At 47.9% G+C, this 20,043-nt stretch overlaps 2 protein-coding genes across 6 annotated transcripts in view; one reads left to right on the forward strand and one right to left on the reverse strand.

Moving 5' to 3' along the window:
- DNASE1L3 (deoxyribonuclease I-like 3) overlaps positions 1-1,306 on the reverse strand; it is a 42,148-nt gene extending 40,842 nt beyond the window's left edge. The window contains exon 1 of the mRNA XM_006779121.2: positions 1,216-1,306. The gene's annotated coding sequence lies outside the window, so the exon portion shown is untranslated. The remainder of the gene's footprint in view (positions 1-1,215) is intronic.
- Positions 554-20,043, forward strand: part of ABHD6 (abhydrolase domain containing 6) — a 51,023-nt gene continuing 31,533 nt past the window's right edge. For 2 of the 5 annotated variants that reach the window (XM_015558232.1, XM_015558231.1), the window contains exon 1: positions 614-705. Coding sequence is in view for 1 of the 5 variants with exons in the window: in XM_015558229.1 (XP_015413715.1) it covers positions 969-998 (30 nt within the window). In the remaining 4 variants the exon portion in view is untranslated. Of the gene's footprint in view, positions 706-750; positions 999-20,043 lie in introns of those variants that run through there. The other 3 variants (XM_015558234.1, XM_015558235.1, XM_015558229.1) reach the window with 3 other exon arrangements.

The raw sequence follows: 20,043 nt of genomic DNA on the forward strand, positions 1-20,043 counted from the left end.
TTCTTCTGAGAAAGGAAGCCAGCTACAGGCCTGCTTCCTGGCTTAAATGAGACAGCCCAGGCTTTGTTTGCCTGTGTACCAGCCTGTCCCTCGCTTGCTCTCAACCCTTAGGTGGCAGCCACTGCGGCAGATGGTGCCCAGCAGCACCAGGCGCACAGTAGGTGCTCAGGAAATGAACCGATGCCTCCACGAATTCTGGGGTCACGTTGTGGAACAGGGACGCCTTGGGTTCCCATCCCTCCTCCATGCCCTAGTGAGCTCTTTAGGGGCAGGGACGGGAGACTGGGTTCGGCCCTCCGCGAGTTTGACATGCTTGCGTAGGGGAACACACACAGTAGGCGCTCGTGCCCGGCCCTTGGCTCTTGGAGCCGGGTGGCTGGGGTTGGGTAGTGCGTGATACTCTCTGCCCTTGGAGTTTAACGCTCTGAGCCTGGGCGCCGAGGACCTGGAAGTTCTCACGCCCGAGCCCTCGCCCCGGGAACGCGGCGTCCGAGCAGCAGCTCTGGGGGCGGGGCGGGCGGCGCCGGCGTTTCTGTCGGAGGACGCAGGTCAGCGCGTCGCGCCTTTAAGGCGTCCGCAGAGCCGGGCGGGGGAGCGGAGAGCAGCGCGAGCACCAGCGCGGCGGCCGGACGGAGTCGCGGGCGGTGCGGGAGTCGCGGGAGTCGGGCTCGTGCGGCGGGACGCAGGCGGCGGAGGTGAGGAGAGGTGAGCGCGGGCGGCGGGGCTGCGCGCCTGGGAGGGGGTGTCCGCCAGCTCCCCGATGACCCAGTGACCTCCTGCACTTCCCGAGACCCGGCTGCTCGGCCTCCGCCCCGGCCCTCACCCCCGGGGTGAAGACGGTTCGGGGACCTGCACCCCGCTTTCCTCTCCATTTCCCCGCTCTGGCATCAGCCTCCGCGCGCTCCCTCCCGGTGCCCGGATAGGTTCGACATTCCCGAATCCCGGTTCCCCCTCTTCTTGGGACCAGGATGCCTGCCTCCCCAAAGCCCGGGGACAAGGTGAGGACGGGTCGGGGACCTGCACCCCTTTTCCATTCTCCTCCCCTCCAGTCGCCCCGGCACCAGCCTTTGCGCCCCTCCCAGCGCCCGGCTGGTGTGTAGGCTCCTGCACCACCGTTCCTCCCACTTCCTAGGGAAGGGCTGCAGCTCGCCCTTCCAGCCCAAGTCACCTCCCGTCCAGCCCCAGACATCTGCACCGCTCCCAGCCGGTACCTACCCCCGGCAGCCTTTCAGCGCCTCTTTCCGCAACCTGCCCCGGTTCCCTCGCCCTTGCGCCCTCTCCCCCTTGAAACCCTCGAGCCGGATGCTTGTTCTCACACCCTGACAGCCGGCGCCCATCCTGCAACCCCGGCATCCCTCGCCCACGCCTACGCGGGCTTCCTGCGGGTCTTGTAAATGCGGTTGTGTAACGCCGCCGCCGGCCGCAGGTCGAGCACGTGCAACATTTACATCCTGGAACCCGCAGTTCTTGGGGGGGATGCCAAGTTGACTGAGGGAGGTAGGAAGGGAGGACGAGGGTGCCAGAGGGTCTAGAGCAGCGGTTCTCAACCTGTGGGTCACGACCCCTTTGGGGGTTGAACGACCCTTTCACAGGGGTCGCCTAAGACAATCGGAAAACACATATATAATTGCATACTGTTTTTGTGATTAATCACTATGCTTTTATTATGTTCAATTTGTAACAATGAAAATACATCGTGCATATCAGATATTTACATTACGATTCATAACAGTAGCAAAATTACAGTTATGAAGTAGCAACGAAAATAATTTTATGGTTGGGGGTCACCACAACATGAGGAACTGTATTAGGAAGGTTGAGAACCACTGGTCTAGAGGTTGTGCATCCAGGGGTATGTATATTGAGCGCTTTTTATGCCCCAGGGGCTGGAGGGTTATGAGGAGATCCCAACAGGAACCAGAGGCCAACATTGGCCTCCACTCTCATCTGCTCAGAAATCCCTCATGGCTGGCTCCACCTGGCTAAGAGCTTAAAAATAACATATTGTTAGCAATAACTGACAATAAGCAAGTTCTGCATGCCGGGCCATGTTCTAAACACCTTTAAGTGATAACCTGCCTTACTCCTCCCAGCTGCCCCAAGAGGTAGGTACCAATGAGCCACCCATTTCTCAGAGGAGGAAGGTGAGACTCCCGGAGATGGTCTCTTCCCAGGACATTCAGTGAATCTGACCTCAACGGCCCCATTCTGAATCACTAGACCGATTTTTACCCAATTGTAAATAATAAATTCTTATGAACAATATTTTTATAATATGGGAAGTTAGACAGAAGAGAAATTAATAACCTGTGTTCCTAGCACCAGTTTATTTTTCTAAAATTAGGTTCTCAGATCAGCAAGGGGTTCTTGGTGCCCAAATTGCTCAAGGGACTTGCTGGAGGCCACACAGCTAGAAAGTACCAGGGGTGGGATGCAAAACAGCTCCTGGGATGGTTAATGGCTACTTTCTGGGTTCCCTGTGCTGCCCCAGCCCATCAGCGTAGGCCCCTGGAGACGCTGCCTGTTGGGGTCCTGCCCTAGCAGGTCCAGGGGTTCCCAAAGGTGTGGACGAGTCAGCGAAGAAGGAAGGACACGGAGACAGCGTTCAGTTGATCAGCATAGCCCGGTTCTCTCTTTATTCTCCTGTTACATCTGTATTTACACAAGTTGATTTTAATCCTATCCATTCTATTCCCCCGCTGCTTTCCTTCCCTGGGACTGCCCAGTGTTGGTGGGTCTCCAGGGGTATAGGCTTTGGTGCTTTCCCTTGTGGGCAGACCCCTGGGGATGTGGCCCCAACAACTCCCAAATGTATTGCCAACAGTCTTAGTCCAAGGTCTTCATAAGTAGGACATGGTATTTCTGTAACACTAGGGGATTTTGCTGATTTATGCTCTTCCTTAGTCCTGTTAATCCCTAACTCCAGGGAAAAATCCTCACCTGGGAAAAAACCTTTCTCGGGGAGGTGGTCCTGTTTAAAACATAGTGCTAAGAGGGGGAGCAAACATGCCATATACGCCAGGTCCCTTGAGACATAAGCTGTGCAGATGTTTCTTCCCTGCAGCGACTGTGTCTAGCAGCAAGGGTGGACCTCTTCCGGCACCTGTCCCCCACCCTCCCTGCTTCCTTTGCTGTAACCCAGGCAGGAGAACACACATTCTTCCTCTTTGACTTTGCTCAGTCTGTTCCCTCCTCTGGGAATGCCCTCCCTGGGATCCCTGGTGTCTAAATCTTACCTACCCCTTAGGGTCTAACTCATCTGTCCCTTCCATGAACGCTCCGCTGATTTCTCCCCTGGTCCCTACTGAAATCGGTTCCTTTCTCCCAGCTATGGGATCTCACTACCTTCCACCACTATGATGGCATTTGGAAAGTTCTGCATGTGTCTGCCTTGCCCTCGGAGGTGCAGTTGTGCTGGCAGATCAGAAGTGCTCTCCAAAGCCCCTCTTTTCACCTGCCCGGTGAAGCCTCAGGGCAGAAAGTGGCCCAGGGGGATGGGGTAGTTTCTGAAGGAAAGATAGGCTCAGAATTTCTGAACCCTGCCATGCCAAACGCTGCAGCTGGATCACCGGGAGAATGGCTCAGCGTGGTACCTAACATTAGAGTTACATGTTAGTCTTTGTTCATAACCCAAAGGGTTCCCACCAGAAAATCGGAGACTTGGGTCCAGATCCCACCTCTGTCACTTGCTAGCGGTGTGGCTGTGGGCCAGGTACCTAGCTTCCGCTTCTGGCAACAGTACCTGCTTCAGAAGGCCGTGGTAAGATTGAGATGAAAGGAAGCAGGGGGCCCTGCATGTGGTCACCACTCGATGGACACCAGCTATTGTGAAGAGGAACTACCACCTTGAATTACCCCAAAATGGTAAATCAGTACTAACATGCTCGTGCTGACTCTGCTTAGACGTGGGCCAGGGGAGTTTGGGACAAGAAGAGGTAAGCATTTTTTTGTGTGTGTGCTCAGAAAGGCCTGTAAGGCTTTCTTCAACTCTAAACCACCGTTGCCTTTGCAGTAAGAGCTAGAATTGCCTTTCTATTTTTTTGCTTTCAAACTTGATGGGCTTGAGTTCTGTGAGAATCCGCAGTTTGTGCAATTGTAAGTAATTATGAAACTTAATGATATGAGGAAATAAGAGTGTGTGTTGCTGCTTCAGGCCTAAGTCGGGGGGCAAGAAGTCTGACTCAGAGGTAATGTGTGGATTTGGAGGGAAGGAGAGCAAGCAGGAGTGTTTTCTCCTGGCAGGCTAGTAAGCAGCTTAGCGTAGAATCAACTTCCTTGTCAAAGTATTTGGAATATGCTGGGAAACTAATTCTGCAGGTTGATTAAAAAAATTATTTTAGAATTTCTCCTAAATTTATCCTTTATTAGAATAAGTTAGAATCCCATTTGAGAATTTAATAACTGGTGAGTTTAGGTATTTTAAGACATAAATGTTGTGAATTTCACAGTTCTGTGGAATTTAACAGGCTATAAGACTTTTTATTACTGTGACCCTGTAGGAACATAAACACTTATTTTGTACTGTCGAATATCTTGGCCACTGGCCACTGTGTGGCTTTTTAAATTAAAATTAATTCAAGTTAAATAAAACTAAAAATTCTTTTTATCAGTTTCACTAGCCACATGTCAGGTGCTCTGATAGCCACAGGGCCAGCAGTGCCATGTGAGGCAGAGGAGATAGAGAACAATTTTCACAGAACGTTCTGTGGGGCTGGACTGTTTAGATCAATGAGGCCACGGGGAAGCTGCTTGGTTATTAAGTTCCGTTCTTTCCGGCAAGTCATCTGCAGGCCAAGAAATGGAGTGTGGAGAGGACGTTTCATTGTCAAGAGTGGAGATGGTCATAAATCCCCATAGCCTCCTTTTGGCTGTCTGGCTCAGCTGCATTAACACTGCCAGATTCTAAGGAGGGGGCAGAGGGCGCATCAGATGAAATGCCTGGGGGCAGTATTTCTCCATCCCTGCTGCCTGTTCCAGCTGCCTAGGGAACTTTTAGAAAAGTGCTCCTGCCTGTGCTTTGCCCCGGCCAGCTAATCTGAAGCTCCCAGTGGGGCCCAGGAATTCCTATTTTTAAAAAGCTCCCTGGGGGATTCTAATGTGTAGCCAGGGCTGAAAACAACTGCCTTCAAAACTGAATTAAAAAAAAAAAAAAAGCCCTGAGGATTAGAAGACAGTGCTTCAAGGTAGATACAGTGAGTGGCTAAAAATGTTCCTCATCAATTTACTTTGGTAATAAATCCAGGGTTGGAATTGAGTGGGCTTACTTCCTCTGAAAGGGATCTCAGCTGAGTGCAGCTTTGCCTCCCAGGACCATACGGCAGCATCTGGAGACATTTTTGTTTGGCACAACTTGGGGATGGCATCCAGTGTGTAGTGTTCCTAGATGCTACTAAATATCCCACAACAAATAAGTATCTGGCCCAAAATGTCAGTTGTGCCATGGTTGAGAAACCCTTATCTAGACATAATTTTTGCAAACCAAAGCCCTCTCTGACCTTGAATGCTGTTGCCTCTTCAAAGAAGATGAAGATATTTTCCTAAACCAACCAGATCCTTGAAAATCCTCTTGATTATATTCCAAGCTTTCCAGTCCCAGAAGTCGTGTTGCTGTCTGTGGTCTGATGTATTTGGGGCAGCACCAGGAAACTGCTCATTTAGGGGAATGAGGCAGCCTTCAGAAGGTGTAGGCAGAGGTTCTTACACTACTGCAGGTTGGGCCCCTCTTCTTCTTGTTAAATAATTATCTGAAGTAATAGCAAGTGGTAAACAAAAATTAATTTTAGACTCCAATGAAGAATAAAAAGCGTTTATTTGAGCAAAAAGAGCTGCAGTTCGGAGACACAGATTCAAGTAGCAACCTAAGTTGTGTTCCACAGAGGTAAAGGGGAGGCCAACTTTTAGGAGGAAGTTCCTGCCCAAGTTCCCACTTTTATGCAAATGAATTTTCCAAGTTGTGCAGTTCTGTTTGGATGGGGCCGGTCTCCATCCTTTGGTAGAAGGAAGAAACCTGTATTTACCTGCTGTTATTGACTCTGACAATGTAAATAATCAGGGCATAGTGCTGGAAGTCAAGATGTTACTGGTAGCCTCGCTAAAGGAGGGACGCATGAGGCCAAAGTGGTAAGGGATTATAAATTTTACTAGAGGCGCCCTCGGAGGATGTCAGACTGCCAGTTTCGGCCCAATCCTTTCAGGCCAGGCTGAGGGAACACATTGGGCCTCTAGTATGCATATAAGGTCTTTGGTTAATCTCTTTGACCCGCCTCCCTCCCCCCATCCCTCTGAGATTCATCAGTCTGTTCCATGTTTCCATGCCTGTGTGTTGAGCATCTGCCCCCTGGTGGTCAGTGCATGTCATAGCTACCAGTCGAATGGTTGGACAGTTGCTTAGGCTTTTATATAGAGAGATTAGGCCATCTGGATACCAGATGGGCTGAGCCCCCAAATGGGGGCTGAGCCAGCACCCAGGGACAGGGAGTCAGAGATTTCAAAGGACTCTAAGAAGGACTTTTTCTGGGTGGAGAATTCTCTGAGCAGGTCTGAAAGGGGAAAGATAATGGACTTAGCAAGTGGAATGTGGTCTTAGCCATTGGAATGTGGTCTAAGAGAAGGGGAATGCTGGTTGTGAAGTGATCTAAAGGTCAGTTCCCAGGGGAGGGGATATGGATTCAATTATTTGATCAGACCTAATAGTTACCAGACAGCCTCCTGAGTTGGAGAGGCTGTCCCCTTCTCAGCTCTTGTCAGTCTGGTGAGAGGGTTTTCAGGGGAGTGACAGATAACAGCATTGTAGGAAAGTAAGCAAATTTATTAAGGAAACAAGGCAAGCAAATAGACTAAAAACACACGTGGCATGTAGCACAAATGGGCACCCAGCTAGTCCGAATGCCCTGCCTGGTGGAGATGTAGGATTTTATACTTTTCTGTTTACAGGTTTCAAGGTTCCTCTGCTGGATATCTTGGGCAACAGACTAGATTTCAAGGTTCCCCTTTTACTTTGTTGTAGCTTTCTCCGAATTCATGAGAACATCTGGTGATTTTACCTTGGAAAGTCCCAAGACCGCCGACTTCTTTGTTCAGTGGGTGAGATGAAACTCTCCCTTCTTACTGTATTCTTTGATTAGGGAGGAGAGGTGTTAGCCATTTGCTTTCAAGTGTCCTTGGTTGGGAAAGATACAGTCTCTGAGTTTGTAAGGCCACCATGTAGGCCTCCTCTGAGCTTGTCAGGTTTAGTATGTGGGCCCCTTTTCGTCCACACCTTGTTTGTACCCATGACAGGATTTAAGCTTTATATGTGATGAAGTCTGGACACTGAGCTACGGGCTAGACACTGGGGAAGACAAAGATAGCAACACAGACCTGCCCACAGACTCTAGCATCTGCACAGACGCAGGCACAGTGGCATTGCAGGGTGATGGACATGAGGCAGGGCTGCCTAACCCTCTCTGGTAGGAAGGCAGGGTGAGCACCTGGTATCTGCCAGTCACTGCTTTGAGCAGTCTCCATGCACCATCTCATTTTGTCCCCACACTGAGGTTCTTAAGAAGTTGAGTCACTTGCCGGAGGCACACAGCTGGTCAGTGGCAGAGCAGGGATTTGAACCCAGGCCATGGAACTGCTGTAGGTGGCAGGAAATGCAAAACTGTGAGACAGCATAAGGACCTGGGACACTGGATAAGAAAAACCGCAGAGCTGGTGCCACCCCGCCAGCCCTGGCCTGATCAAAGCCCAGATAAACCACCCACAAGAATGTTACCACCCCTCCAGTCCCTGCTCAAAAAAAATGCATAATTTTACTCCCTCCTAACAGCTTGCTTCTCCAGCGCTGCTTTGTCAGAATCAGCCCAGGAGTCGGTTCAGAGGACCTTGCTTTCCTCTGTGCTGCCTCCCTTGTGCTAAAATCTGCCTGGATATTTCCATGGGGTTTCCTCTTGATTTCTATCTTGGAGAACCCGAGAACACAAACACCAGTAACCGGAAAAGCATTTAGAGACAGGGTAATGCTGTTGTTAACCTAAAAATAAAGGGCCAAAATGAGAGGCAACAAGCCTTTATTTGAGATCCAGCTATTCGGGAAGCAATGGTTCAGGCAGAAACCCAGGTAGTGTTGTAGCTGGGAGATGAAGGCAAGGGGTATTGATGAGAAAGAGGGGCACAGTACAGGGATGGAAGGAATTTCTATAGCTGCAGATAAGCTAACATAGTGAGGCTAATTCTAAAGGATGTTTTTACTTTCAAGTGCTGTAGTCATAACAAACATTTGTTTGAAATACAGCGCTGCTTTAGGCCCAGCCCAAAGGTTATTTTGCCCAGTTTTAACATTCCAAAGTTTGAGAAATAAGATTAGCAAGGCAGTCCCTCCGGGATGGCAGCTCTGACCTTCATACTTTTCACACTGTCGTAGCCGAGACTCGTGGGATGAGCTGGAGCTCACCAGGCAAGAGGGAGAAAAGGCAAGAGAGGGAGAGGGGAGCCTGGGTGCTAAAGCCTTGGTAGATCGGTCAGGAAAAGGGGTGGGGTGGGGTGGGGTGTGACAGAAGAGGGTGACACTTGAGAGATGGCAGGCACCAGATCCTGTGTGGCCTTCCACATCATGCAGAGGGTCACCGGGAGCCCCTGGTGGGTTGGGGGCAGAGGCAGAGAAGAGCTGTGTGACATTGGGCAGCCTGCTCAATTTCTCTGGGTCCCAGCTTCCCATCTGGATGGAAAGCTCTAAAATTATATGGCTCTGATGAGGAATGCTCATTTTGTTGGTGGCCAAACATAAACAGAGAGAAGGAATGGCCTGCAGTGGTGCTGGCCCGGCAGCCCTGTTGGTTCATGACATTCTAGCTTATTGTTTGGTATTTACCAAGTGCCCACAAGGCACAGTGTGCTCAAGTGCTGTGGCTGTTGCAGAGATGTAGAAAGACTTGTCTTTGAGGAGCTTGCAGCCTAGTGGGATACAGTGTTCTCACAAGGACTATGATAAGAGGCAAAATTACAAATGCCGGGAGAGGTGTTCTTACAAAATACTCTCTAGAGCAGTGGTTCTCAACCTTCTGGCCCTTTAAATACAGTTCCTCATGTTGTGACCCAACCATAAAATTATTTTCATTGCTACTTCATAACTGTCATGTTGCTGCTGTTATGAATCGTAATGTAAATATCTGATATGCAGGATGGTCTTAGGCGACCCCTGTGAAAGGGCCGTTCGACCGCCAAAGGGGTCGCGACCCACAGGTTAGAACCGCTGCTCTAGAGCATGGAGAGTGGTTACTCATGACTAGAGGAGGAGGGAAGGTTAACTCCTAGCTCTGCCAGAAGGGTTTGAAAAGGAGAAGGCGGGGGTTGGTGGAGGGTATCTTCTAGGTAGAGAGGGTGGGGGAAATGGAGAAAAATGCCCTGTTCAGTCCCTAGAGGATCAGATTACCCGTGTCTTGGATCTGATTTCCCACAGTTTCCAGATGATAGAGGGGAAATAAAAGTTATCATAACAGGAAAATATTAATGGACTCGCCACTTACAAACTTCGATCCCACTCCATTATCTTGTTATCATCATAATTAGCCAGTTAGTGTTAATAAGAGAAAAAAAGCAAAGGAAGACCAGACATTATAAGCATGGTAACCTGGGCAGCTTCACCAGGAACCTACGGCTTCATGCTCCCCAGGGAACCACTGTCCATTCCCTGCATATCACTGGGGGAAGGGATCAAACAAAGTGGGGCGGGGTGGGGGGGGCACCTGCACAGTGAAGCCAGGGTCACGTAGGAAAGGTGCTGTCAGTGTAACCTGGGAAACAGATCAAAGGCTAGAGGATGAAGCCGCTGCAAGTGCACGAACTCTTGAAGGCTTGATTGGTTAAGCTCTGTGCCCCGCACTTGCCCCACATGCTGGCCTGCCATGTGCCCATGGCCATGCAGGTCCCATGTGCCATGGAATGCAGCTGGGAACACAAACTAAGCCAGCCAGATGCTGGACTGGATCTTAATATGGAACAGAAATGCTGGGCAGTGGCCTTAATTCTGGCCCTGAAGGCAAGACTGGACTTTTTCCCATGGCAAGACAGAGATGGGACCTTGGAGGGGAACTCCCTTAACCTGACACCATCCATAAACTTTTCCGCACAATCCCGTCCTCCCATGGGGCCTCAGGGCATTCTTTTCTCTGCAGCATCTCAACCTCTACAGAAAACATCCCTCTCTCTGTTTTCAACCCTTACGTCCAGCCACTCACATCTGGGTCCTCTGTCTCTCCCAAATCATAGATCATTTTGCAAATACAAGACAAACAGGAGAAAGTGAAATTGTAACTCTCGTGAGAGAAGAGGGATTTCATGAAATGAAAGCAAGGATGTTGGAGAACTGTTTGAATGACATGTCACGGTGTTGCCGGGAAGGGGACCTGGCCCTTAGCAGGTCTGTCTAGGGCTGGCCGAGGGTGTGGGGGTTCTTGACTTCATGCGGGAAAGATCTTATAACACAAGTCCAGGGGGTTTTTAGAGGACATTTAATAAAGCGGTGAAACAAGGAAGGGCTTAGGAGGGAAGCAGCAACAGGAGAGGGACTAGGTGGGGAAATGAGCCCAGGCCGGGTTGCTCTGGCTCACTAAGAAGTCAGAGACAAAGGGGCCGTGGGGACAGGGTCAGGGGGTTAGCCCGGGACGAGTAGCCGCTGCCCATTCCTCCCTGTTGCAAGCCTTGGGGGGTCCCTTAGAGTTTAGAAGATGCATCCGTGTGGGGCGCGGGGCGGGGAAAAGGAGGAAAAGGTGTAGGTGTGGTGTGCTCCTGGGAGGGAGAACATGTGCTGGGCCTTTGTCCTGAGGCTCTTATCTGCTCTCTTGCAGGCAGAAATCAGGGGTGTCAGCAGAATATTCATCAGAGTGTGCCTTTCAGGGTTGTGGTCTCAGTTGATTGGTCAGGAGGTTGTTAGCATGGCCGCTGGTCCTGGCATTGCCGACCTGGTTTTGCTGCTTTTCTGGGCCTGGAGCTGAAATACAACCGAGGCCTAGGTGTTCTCTCTCTTCTGTATCTGGCTGTAAATCGCTCAGTCATTTTGTTCAGCTGTTGCAAGGTAGGAGAGGGGCTTGTCTCCCCCAGTTGTCCATGGCAGTGGGAGTCTTGAGGTGTCGCTGGCGTAAGCATTTCCGGAGGCCCCCACTGGAGGATGAGGTACAGTAGAAAGTTTTGTTTTTGTGGACCAACACCCCTGGGTTTTCAGGGTCCCCTCCCCCTTAGCCCAGCTTCAGCAGAGCTAAAATCAGAGCTGGTGTCGAGTTTCCTTTCCACGTTGGAGCCCTTGGAGCCGGGTCAGCCCAGCATCAGGCCAGCTTAGCTTGTTTCCTGCTGCAGTCCATCAGTCCATTGTCTGTGGCACAGAAATGCTGGGCAGTGGCCTTAATTCTGGCCCTAATGAAGGCAAGACTGGACTTTTCCCATGGCAAGACAGAGATGGGACCTTGGAGGGGAACTCCCTTAATTGGACTCCATCCATAAAGTTTTCCACCAAATCCCATCCTCCCACGGGGGTCTCAGGACATTCTTTTCTCTGCAAGGCCACATGGTTATGGAGGAAACACAGGCAGGAGCAAATTGAGAGTTCCATGAGCCAAGAGTGGGGAGCAATGAGAGAGAGCTCCTTTGTGTAGGGGATTATGTATTCCCAAATCTTGGCCCCCTTGCATTGGCCCTGCCCATTCTGGCCATGGAATTCTGTCCCCAGGTGTGACTGACAGACACGTGTCTTTCCTACGCCATCCAGCTTGACTGGCACGTGTCTGTCTTCCTTTTGTTAGCCTCCTTCCCCCACAGTGATCGGCAGGGAATGGGCCAGCGTTCCCTGGGAGTGTGAAATTGTAGCTTCCTGGTGAAGGTGTTCAAATGACCATATAACGTTTGACCTTTCCCCTTTACTCCTTTCCTATTATTAAGTAGCTAATTATAACGATAACCACAGCTATCTGTCTCAGTTTCCTCGTTCTACTTGCCAGGGAATGTGCCTGCCTCCTTCCTATCCTGCCTCAAAGGCAATAATAGATGAAGGTCTGTTAATGGATGAAGAGAAGGGGAAAGAGACTTGAAAAACCAAAGAATTGAAAAGCCTTTGAAAAAGCAATAAGGTATTTTTGCAAAAAATGTCCTCTTTCTGATACCACTTTGATAACCAAATGTTAATAGGAAGGATGTGTTGTAATGTACCCAGAGAATCACACAAGGATGCCTCAAGAAGTCGAATTAAAGAGTCACATTTATTGCAAATCCGGGACTATGAGGGGGCATTTCGCTCTCCCAGATCTCATAGTGCCCGCCCCAGCCCCAACATCAGACTTATATAGGCAAAGATCACAAAGGTATTGATTACATCCCAAGGTTTGGAATGAGGAGCCTGGTTTGCAAAAAAGCAGTTTACAGAAGCAGAAGCAGTTTACTTAAGCATGTTATCTAAGTTACAGTTTTGAATTGACAGAAACATTATCTAGAGCCCTCAGGTCTTGGGACCCCTAAGTCAACAGGGACACGTTATCTGGAGCCCTCTGACCTTGGGGATCATTGTGCTGTCCTTCCCAGGTACAGAAGAATGTGCTTTAAGACCAGTATGACCACAACCAATGGGATATTCATATTACAATCAATAGGGTATTTAATCGAATGGGATGGTTTAGATCATTCAGAAAATCAAAATAACTTTTCTATTATTTTAGCAAGCAAATAAGTACAGAAACCAAACAGCAGGGTTAAAGTTGAACTGTAGTTTCTACCTGAGATGATTGCTACCATACTTCAGATGTATCTTACTATAGACAGTCTACCTGAGATTTACTCTTTGTCCTCAAAGTTAGCACAGGATTGCAGTTATAACCAAAATTTTGTTCAATACTTACTGTTACTTTTTAAATAGACATTTTTATGTTTTATTTATTTGGATAAAGTTCTAAACAAAACTATGTTTTAACTATGAAATTTTGCCTGTAGCTTTTTCTGGTGCTAATTTTCCTGGGTTAAAGAGATCTCCAGAAAGAAGATTCTCCCCCCAAAAAAGGTGGGGGACAGCTCACACAGGATCCTGAAGAAATCTTGTCCTGATAGAAACCTGCTGGTGGTTTATAACCGGGCTTTTCTATGTCTGACACCGGCCTTGTTCCTGCAATTAGAAACTACTGCAGGCCAACTTCGCCTCCTTTACAAATGACAAAACCCTCTTTGATTCTTGCTTTTCCTTTCACTTAGGAGTGCAGATTCGGGCACAGGGAGATGTTCTTGGGTGCCAGGATTCTATTTTAGGGCCTCTGCTGTTGTACACTCATACAGGCTATTTTAACGTCTTTCATTCACGTGGGAAATGGTCCCTTATGTGATGCTCCTCCTAGCACTTTATACCTTGGAGAGGTGACCTCGGGCAATGAAGCACATGCATTGATTTGCACTAATTCATACACTGAAAGATTGTTCTGGGTTCCCCAAGAGCCTGAAGACTTTGGGGTCCCTGTGTTAGCATTCGGACCAGGGACATTGATAAGAGCAAAGGCAGATTTATGGAGGCCCTGCAGAGGACAAGAACACTAATAGAGTCCCCGGTTCTGTTTTCCCATTGCAGGGTTTTTATTCCTTGGGAACACAGAGGTTGGTGGGGTTAACCAATCAGGGTGTAGGTTGGCTGGCTTTTTCCTTTTTAGGGACACTGGGGTCCTACTGAAGTCTGGGTGCACGTCAGTAAAGCAAGGCATTCTGGACTGTGCAAGACTTATTACATGCTGTAGGAAGGGACTTTCCCAATCAGGTAATGAGTTTGTCTCTGGGGTTTGTGGCTTGCCTTTAGATCTGAAAAATAAACTTACAGAAAGTCAGTTCAGTTCCTGGACCATTGTTTTATAGCTAGCTATTGAAAACTGCCATGGTTCTTGTAAGGACAGAAAAAAAAGGCCCTTCTTCTTTATTCTTTCTTCTTCCTTCTTTCCTGTGGCCTTCCATAATTCATGAGAAGCACCTGGTAATTAAACACCAAGATTGTTAGCTCCTTTGATCCCAACAGCCCAGCCCCTCTGTTCAAACTTCAAGATAAGTTACTTTCAAGGCTACATTCTTACATATACCTCCTCCCTGCTGGTTTTTGGTTTTTGTTTTTTTTTACAACTCAAGGGTAATTAGTAGAAAGGTCCCTTCCTCTCCACCCCCCACCCCCAGCCCCCTTCAAACAGGCCTCTTTCAAACTCTTTGTAACTTTCACTCTAAGAATGTTTTATAGGCTTCTGAAGATACTGATAAAGACACCTCCCTAGGATATCTGCCCAGACTAAAAAAGCAAACAAACTTTAAAAGACAACCCCCCTCATGTCTGCTCAATTCCAGCCCTCAAATCCCCTTCCCTTCCTTGTCACCTAGCAACAGTAACCAAGGCTTTAAAAGGGGGAGCAGCTTTTGTTCTTTGCCCCGTGTATTGATTAGCAATGCACCAGTCCTTTCCCTGCAGGGAAAGTAAAAAAATAAACTCTCTCTCTCTGCATCTCTCTCTTCTCTCAGTTCTTTCAGAGCCTGCATCACCCGTCAAAAACCCTAACAGTTCTCGCAGGGCTTAATTCGATGGAGCTATTTTGGGGAACATTTTATTCTACCTGTTCCACTTGGAGGTAACGGGTCAAGTGGCTTTTGGCTCATCGTTCCTCCGGCAGGAACAGGCGTGTGTTTCTGTAGGGCTTTCTTGTTCTAAGTGTGATTTCAAGCAGGTGGTTGTTTCAGACGATCACCACAGCCCACATCTTGAACCCAGAGGCTGATGTTTTGAAGGTGCTAGGCTAGCCCAGGGCAGGGGTTGCAAGTTTCATTGCCTCCCTTCTTGGCCAGGATGGTGTTTTGGAAGATCCACCACAGGGTAGTGAGCCACCTGTCTTCCAGCTGAGCCCCTGATTGATCTGCCTGCCTTTTGTGTGTGTGTGAAACGGGGGAGGGGGACACATACTAAACCTGACAAGCTCAGGTGAGGCCTGCATGGCGGCTTTACAAACTAAGAGATCAAAAGTAACCACATAGGATGATCCGAAATTAAAACTTTCCAACTATAAGCAGTTCATGGTGAGTAGTCATGTCCTAGGGTGGTATTTTTCCCTAACAAAGGTCAACCTTCATCTTAACTGAGCCTGTCTGTTGTCTTTTTGCATCTAAGATCACACCTTTGGAATATCCAAGTAATTTCCTGTGGTGGGCCAGCTCAGTCAAGGGTTCCATGAGGCTGAGAGGGGGTGGCGAAGGATGTAGAAAAGATGGACAAAGAGAATAAGCTGGGTCTAGGTGGATCTCCTGTGCCTGGCTGAGGCCACAGAGAGATCCAGACTGGAAGCTGAGCCTTTATTTTATAGCCAGAGGTAAACAAGGTAGTGGTCACCACAGTTACAATGTTCTTGTGAGTTTCGCTTGTTTTGACAGCACTTGCTGCACCTGCCACAGCCCATTAGCTACCCAGATAGGATTTAGGGCCTCCATGGGCAAACTACAGCCCGCAGGCGGGATCCGGCCCGTTTGAAATGAATAAAACTAAAAAAAAAAAAAAAAGACCCTACCCTTTTATGTAATGATGTTTACTTTGAATTTATATTAGTTCACACAAACACTCCATCCATGCTTTTGTTCCGGCCCTCCGGTCCAGTTTAAGAACCCATTGTGGCCCTCGAGTCAAAAAGTTTGCCCACCCCTGCTCTAGGGAGAGTCATAAGATCAAGCTTAATTATGTTAAGAGGGCTGTGTCCTCTAAGCTGGGACTTGTTGTGGCTTTGCCAACAGGTCAGTCGGAGGCTTAACCCTATAGCCGCTCCCTACAATTTCCTTTTTTCTGGACCTCTCCAAGCACAACCAGCAACAGAGCAGAGACTACAAATCCCCTCATTATTGTTATCATGTCAATAGTTAACTATTCCATACTTACCAATGTAAAAAAAGTATGTATATTAGTTTTACTTTTTATCCAATCCCAGAGATTTCCCTGCTTTGCTTTCTCCTGCCTCCCTAATCTGTTACCAAGGGATTTCATGCAAAAGTAAGCCACTGACTGACTTCCTCTTTGATTCTGACGTATAAAATAAGTGGTAAAACTGCCGATACGGGATTTTTGGACTGGAACACGCGGTGTTCCCCTGGGCGGGATGGCTTCCCCAGATTTCTTGTCCGTGGGAGTCGAAGAGTGAAACCACGGACGGAAGATGGTATAGCAAAGGTGGAAATTTATTGAAGAACAAGTACAGACTCCCACGTGGGGAGGGGACTAGAGTCCCACCGGGTTCCTTTTTCCCAGGTTTATAAAGGCTGCAGATTTTTGTGCCTTGATATCCCCTGACTGGTCACCATTCCCTCCTGATTTGGTCACTATAGCAACTCCTGAGCTCAAAGGTCAAACCTCACATGGGACATGTGAGGCCCTCCTCCCTCGTTCTCCCATTCCCTCTGGGTTCTCCCATTCCCTCTGGGCTCTCTTCCTCCTTCTTTATATCATAAACAGAGACATTTTATACTCCTCGTTCCCTTGTCCTATGGAAATGTAACTGCTGCCTCTCCCAACTTCCTTGTCTTATGGAAATGTAACTTCTGCTGGCTCCCTGCTCCCTGTCTTATGGAAATGAAACCTTTTGCAACTCTGTAGCCCTGTGTTTTTTCCATGGACCCCCTTAATTTTAAAAATTCCCTAAACCTACCTTTTTCACCCCTAAAAATTCCTATTTCACTGCCATTTTCAGGAGCATTTTATCAATCCGTTGAGATTTTGTTTCCTGGAGATGGTCAGTGTGGCTCACATAAGCTATACAAATTCTCTGCAGGTTTGAACGTTTCTTAGGTTGACTTTCCAGAGGATTGAGTTTTCTAGTTCTCTGGGTAGGCTGTTTCCTTGCCCACACGACTGTCCCAGGTGGCAAAAGCAGTGGAGGGGGCTGTGAGCTTGGCTGGCTCTTGAGCAAGAACTGCACCCCCTGTCCCCCCCAGGGGTGGGGGGGCGGGCAGTTGCTAGGGCTTTGGTACAAAGCATGCCAGAGCGAATCCTCTTATTAGCACCTCTCCGAGAACCACAAAGGAGCTATGAGCTTCTGGTTTATGGACCACGTGAGGTTCCTGCATGGGAATATTTTATTTTCTGCGTTAGAGTGCTGGACTTGGACCCTGCCGAGCTGACCTCACCTTTGGACAGTTGCACAGGGCAGGAGCTCCCAGGCTTTGTTATCTTAGTAGGCAGCCAGGCCATCTAGATTGTGTAGAGGGAGAGGGATTTTCAGATTGAATTTGTATTTCTTCTCTTAACATGAGAAAAGTTTGGTTGCTCTCTCTAATGGGCCTTTGTAGCTGGCTAGTAGAGCCTTTTGTGATAAGGAAAATGTTCTACATCAAGCATGTCAAACTCACGACCCGTGGGCCACATGCGGCCCACAACGGACGTTTTTTCAGACCAGCCAATGTAACGGTATGTAAGAAATGTTTTAATAAAAATTTTGTAACTTAATTTTTACAATATCCTGTTATATATAATCCTGTATAATAAAAGGCTAATATGCAAATCGACCAAACAGGGGAACAACTGGTCACTATGACACACACTGACCACCAAGGGGCAGATGCTCAACGCAGGAGCTGCTCCCAGGAGGAGAGCCGCTCAGCCAGAAGCCTCGGCAGCGCTAGAAAATTAAACTCCCTGGTCACCTGCGGGAGTGTCATTCTTGCGATATCTTCAGAAAATGAATATTCTAAGATGTGCACGGGAGGATGGGATGTGGAAGCAGGTTTTATTTGCGTGGAGTCCCTTTTCTTGGGTTCCAAAGCCCCCTGACCCTCAAGCCAGTCCTGGCAAAGGTGCAGCTGGGGCGGGCCTCAGCAGAGCCAGAAGCAGGGCCACTGTGCAGAGGTTCCGCACCATGTTGCAGCTGTGTGGGTGTGCTTCAGCGTCCAAGCTAACGAAAGCCTGTTAGTTCATGTGTGCGCCATGCGGGCACAGGGGAGCGCGTTCCCCTGTAGCAGGAGTCCAAAGCACTCGTGTGTGTGTGTGTGTGTGTGTGTGTGTGTGAGAGAGAGAGAGAGAGAGAGAGAGAGAGAAAGAGTGCGTGCGTGCTGAACTTTCGTTGTTTGGACGTTTAAATATTTAGGTTTCCTGAGCTGGAGTGACCATGCCCATTCTGGCCACTGGCTTGACTTCAGGTGTGATTGATGGGAAAGCACCGTCCCACATCACTCAGACCTCAGTGGGCATGTGTCCCTGCCTCCCTCCGGTCCCTTCCCCCCTCGGTCAGCAGGGAACAGCCTTGACATGTTAAGGTCAGCTTTTTGGCGAAGCTGTATAACTGGCATGCCTCTGTTACCTCGCTCTCCCCTTTACCCACTTCCTGTTAAACAATAACCAGGTTATTGCAAAGGCATCAGAACACGGAATTTTAAATTTTATTTAATTTTAATCAATTTAAATTTAAACGGCCACATGTGGCTTAGTGGCTAGGGCAGTGGTTGGCAAACTGCGGCCGCTTGAGTGTGGCTCTTCCACAAAATACCCCGTGCGGGCGCACACGTACAGTGCGATTGAAACTTCATGGCCACACGCAAGGGGCCAAAGAGCCGCATGTGGCTTGCGAGCCGCAGTTGGCCGACCACTGGACTAGGGTATTGGACAATGTAGGATAGACCATTTTATTTTAGGAGTTTATTTTTTAATTACATAGGGAAAGCCTTATATATGCACATGGTAGTGATCCAAAAGGAACAAAAGGGTATCAGTGAGAAGTCCCTCTTATCTCTGCCCTTTGCCCCTCATTTCCCTTTCCAGTGCCAGCCATAATGACAGTTTCTCGTGTATCTATCCAGAAACGTTTCACACATATACAAGCATATGTATGTACTTCTTTTTCTCTCTTGCTCAATGCAAGAGGTGTTATTCCATCCACTCTCTTCTGTTCCTTGCTTTTTTTAGTTAACAGTGTACTTTGGAGGTTATTATTGATAGAGACAAATAGAACTGCCTCATTATTTTAATAGCTTAAATTTAATTTTACGTGTATTTAATGGCTATTCATTATACTTCTTTATAAAGTTATACCATCATTTACTTAATAGGTTTCCTATAAGTGGACATTTGAATTATTTCCAATCTTTTGCCATAATAAATAATACTGTAACAAATAATACGGCATGTTTTCAGACATGTTTAGTTAGTTATAAACATAAATTCTTAGGTGAGATTGTTAGCTCAAGTGTATGGGCATATAACATTGCTTCAGATTTTGCCAAATTGCCATCTATAAAGTTGTTGATAGAAATGTAAATTGGCACATTGTATGAGAGCCTCTATTTCCCCACAGCCTCAGCAATATAGTCTATTATTAAACTTTTTGTTCTTTGCCAGTGTGATAAACATTAGCATTACCTTATAGATTTAATTTGCATATCTCTTAAAATATGTTTTTATTGATTTTTTTTTAGACAAAGGAAGGTAGAGGAAGAGAGATAGAAACATTGATGAGAGAGAAACATCGATCAGCTACCTTCCACACATCCCCAACTGGGATCAAGCCCACAACCTGAGCATGTGCCCTGACTGGGAATCGAACCAGGGACCTTTCGGTTCATGGGTCAGTGCTCAACCACTGAGCCACACCAGCTGGGCACATGTCTCTTATTTTAAATGTGATTGAGCATCTTTGTATATTTTTAAAGAGTCATTTGTATTACTTCCTGGTAAATTATTCAGATCCTTTGCCCATTTTTCTGTTGTATTTTATTGATATTTACAATGATTTGTAGGAGCCCTTTGTACATTAAGGAAATTACTCTGTTGCCTCTGATATGTAGCAACAAAAGTTAGCTTTTTTCCATGTGGCCATTTAAGAACATTTTTATGCACTGGTGGGGCGGCTCAGTTGGTTGGAGAATCGTTCCAAACTCCAAAGGGTTGCGGGTTCCACCCCAGGTCAGGGTACATACCCAGGTTTTGGCTCGATCCCCAGTTGGGGTGCATACGGGAGGCAACCAATTGATGTTTCTCTCTCACATCAATGTTTCTCTTTCTCTCTCTCAACTTCCTCTCTCTCTGAAATCAATAAACGTATTCTG

This window comes from Myotis davidii, unplaced genomic scaffold (assembly GCF_000327345.1).
Source record: "Myotis davidii unplaced genomic scaffold, ASM32734v1 scaffold189, whole genome shotgun sequence".
NCBI classification, from domain to species: Eukaryota; Metazoa; Chordata; class Mammalia; order Chiroptera; family Vespertilionidae; genus Myotis; species Myotis davidii.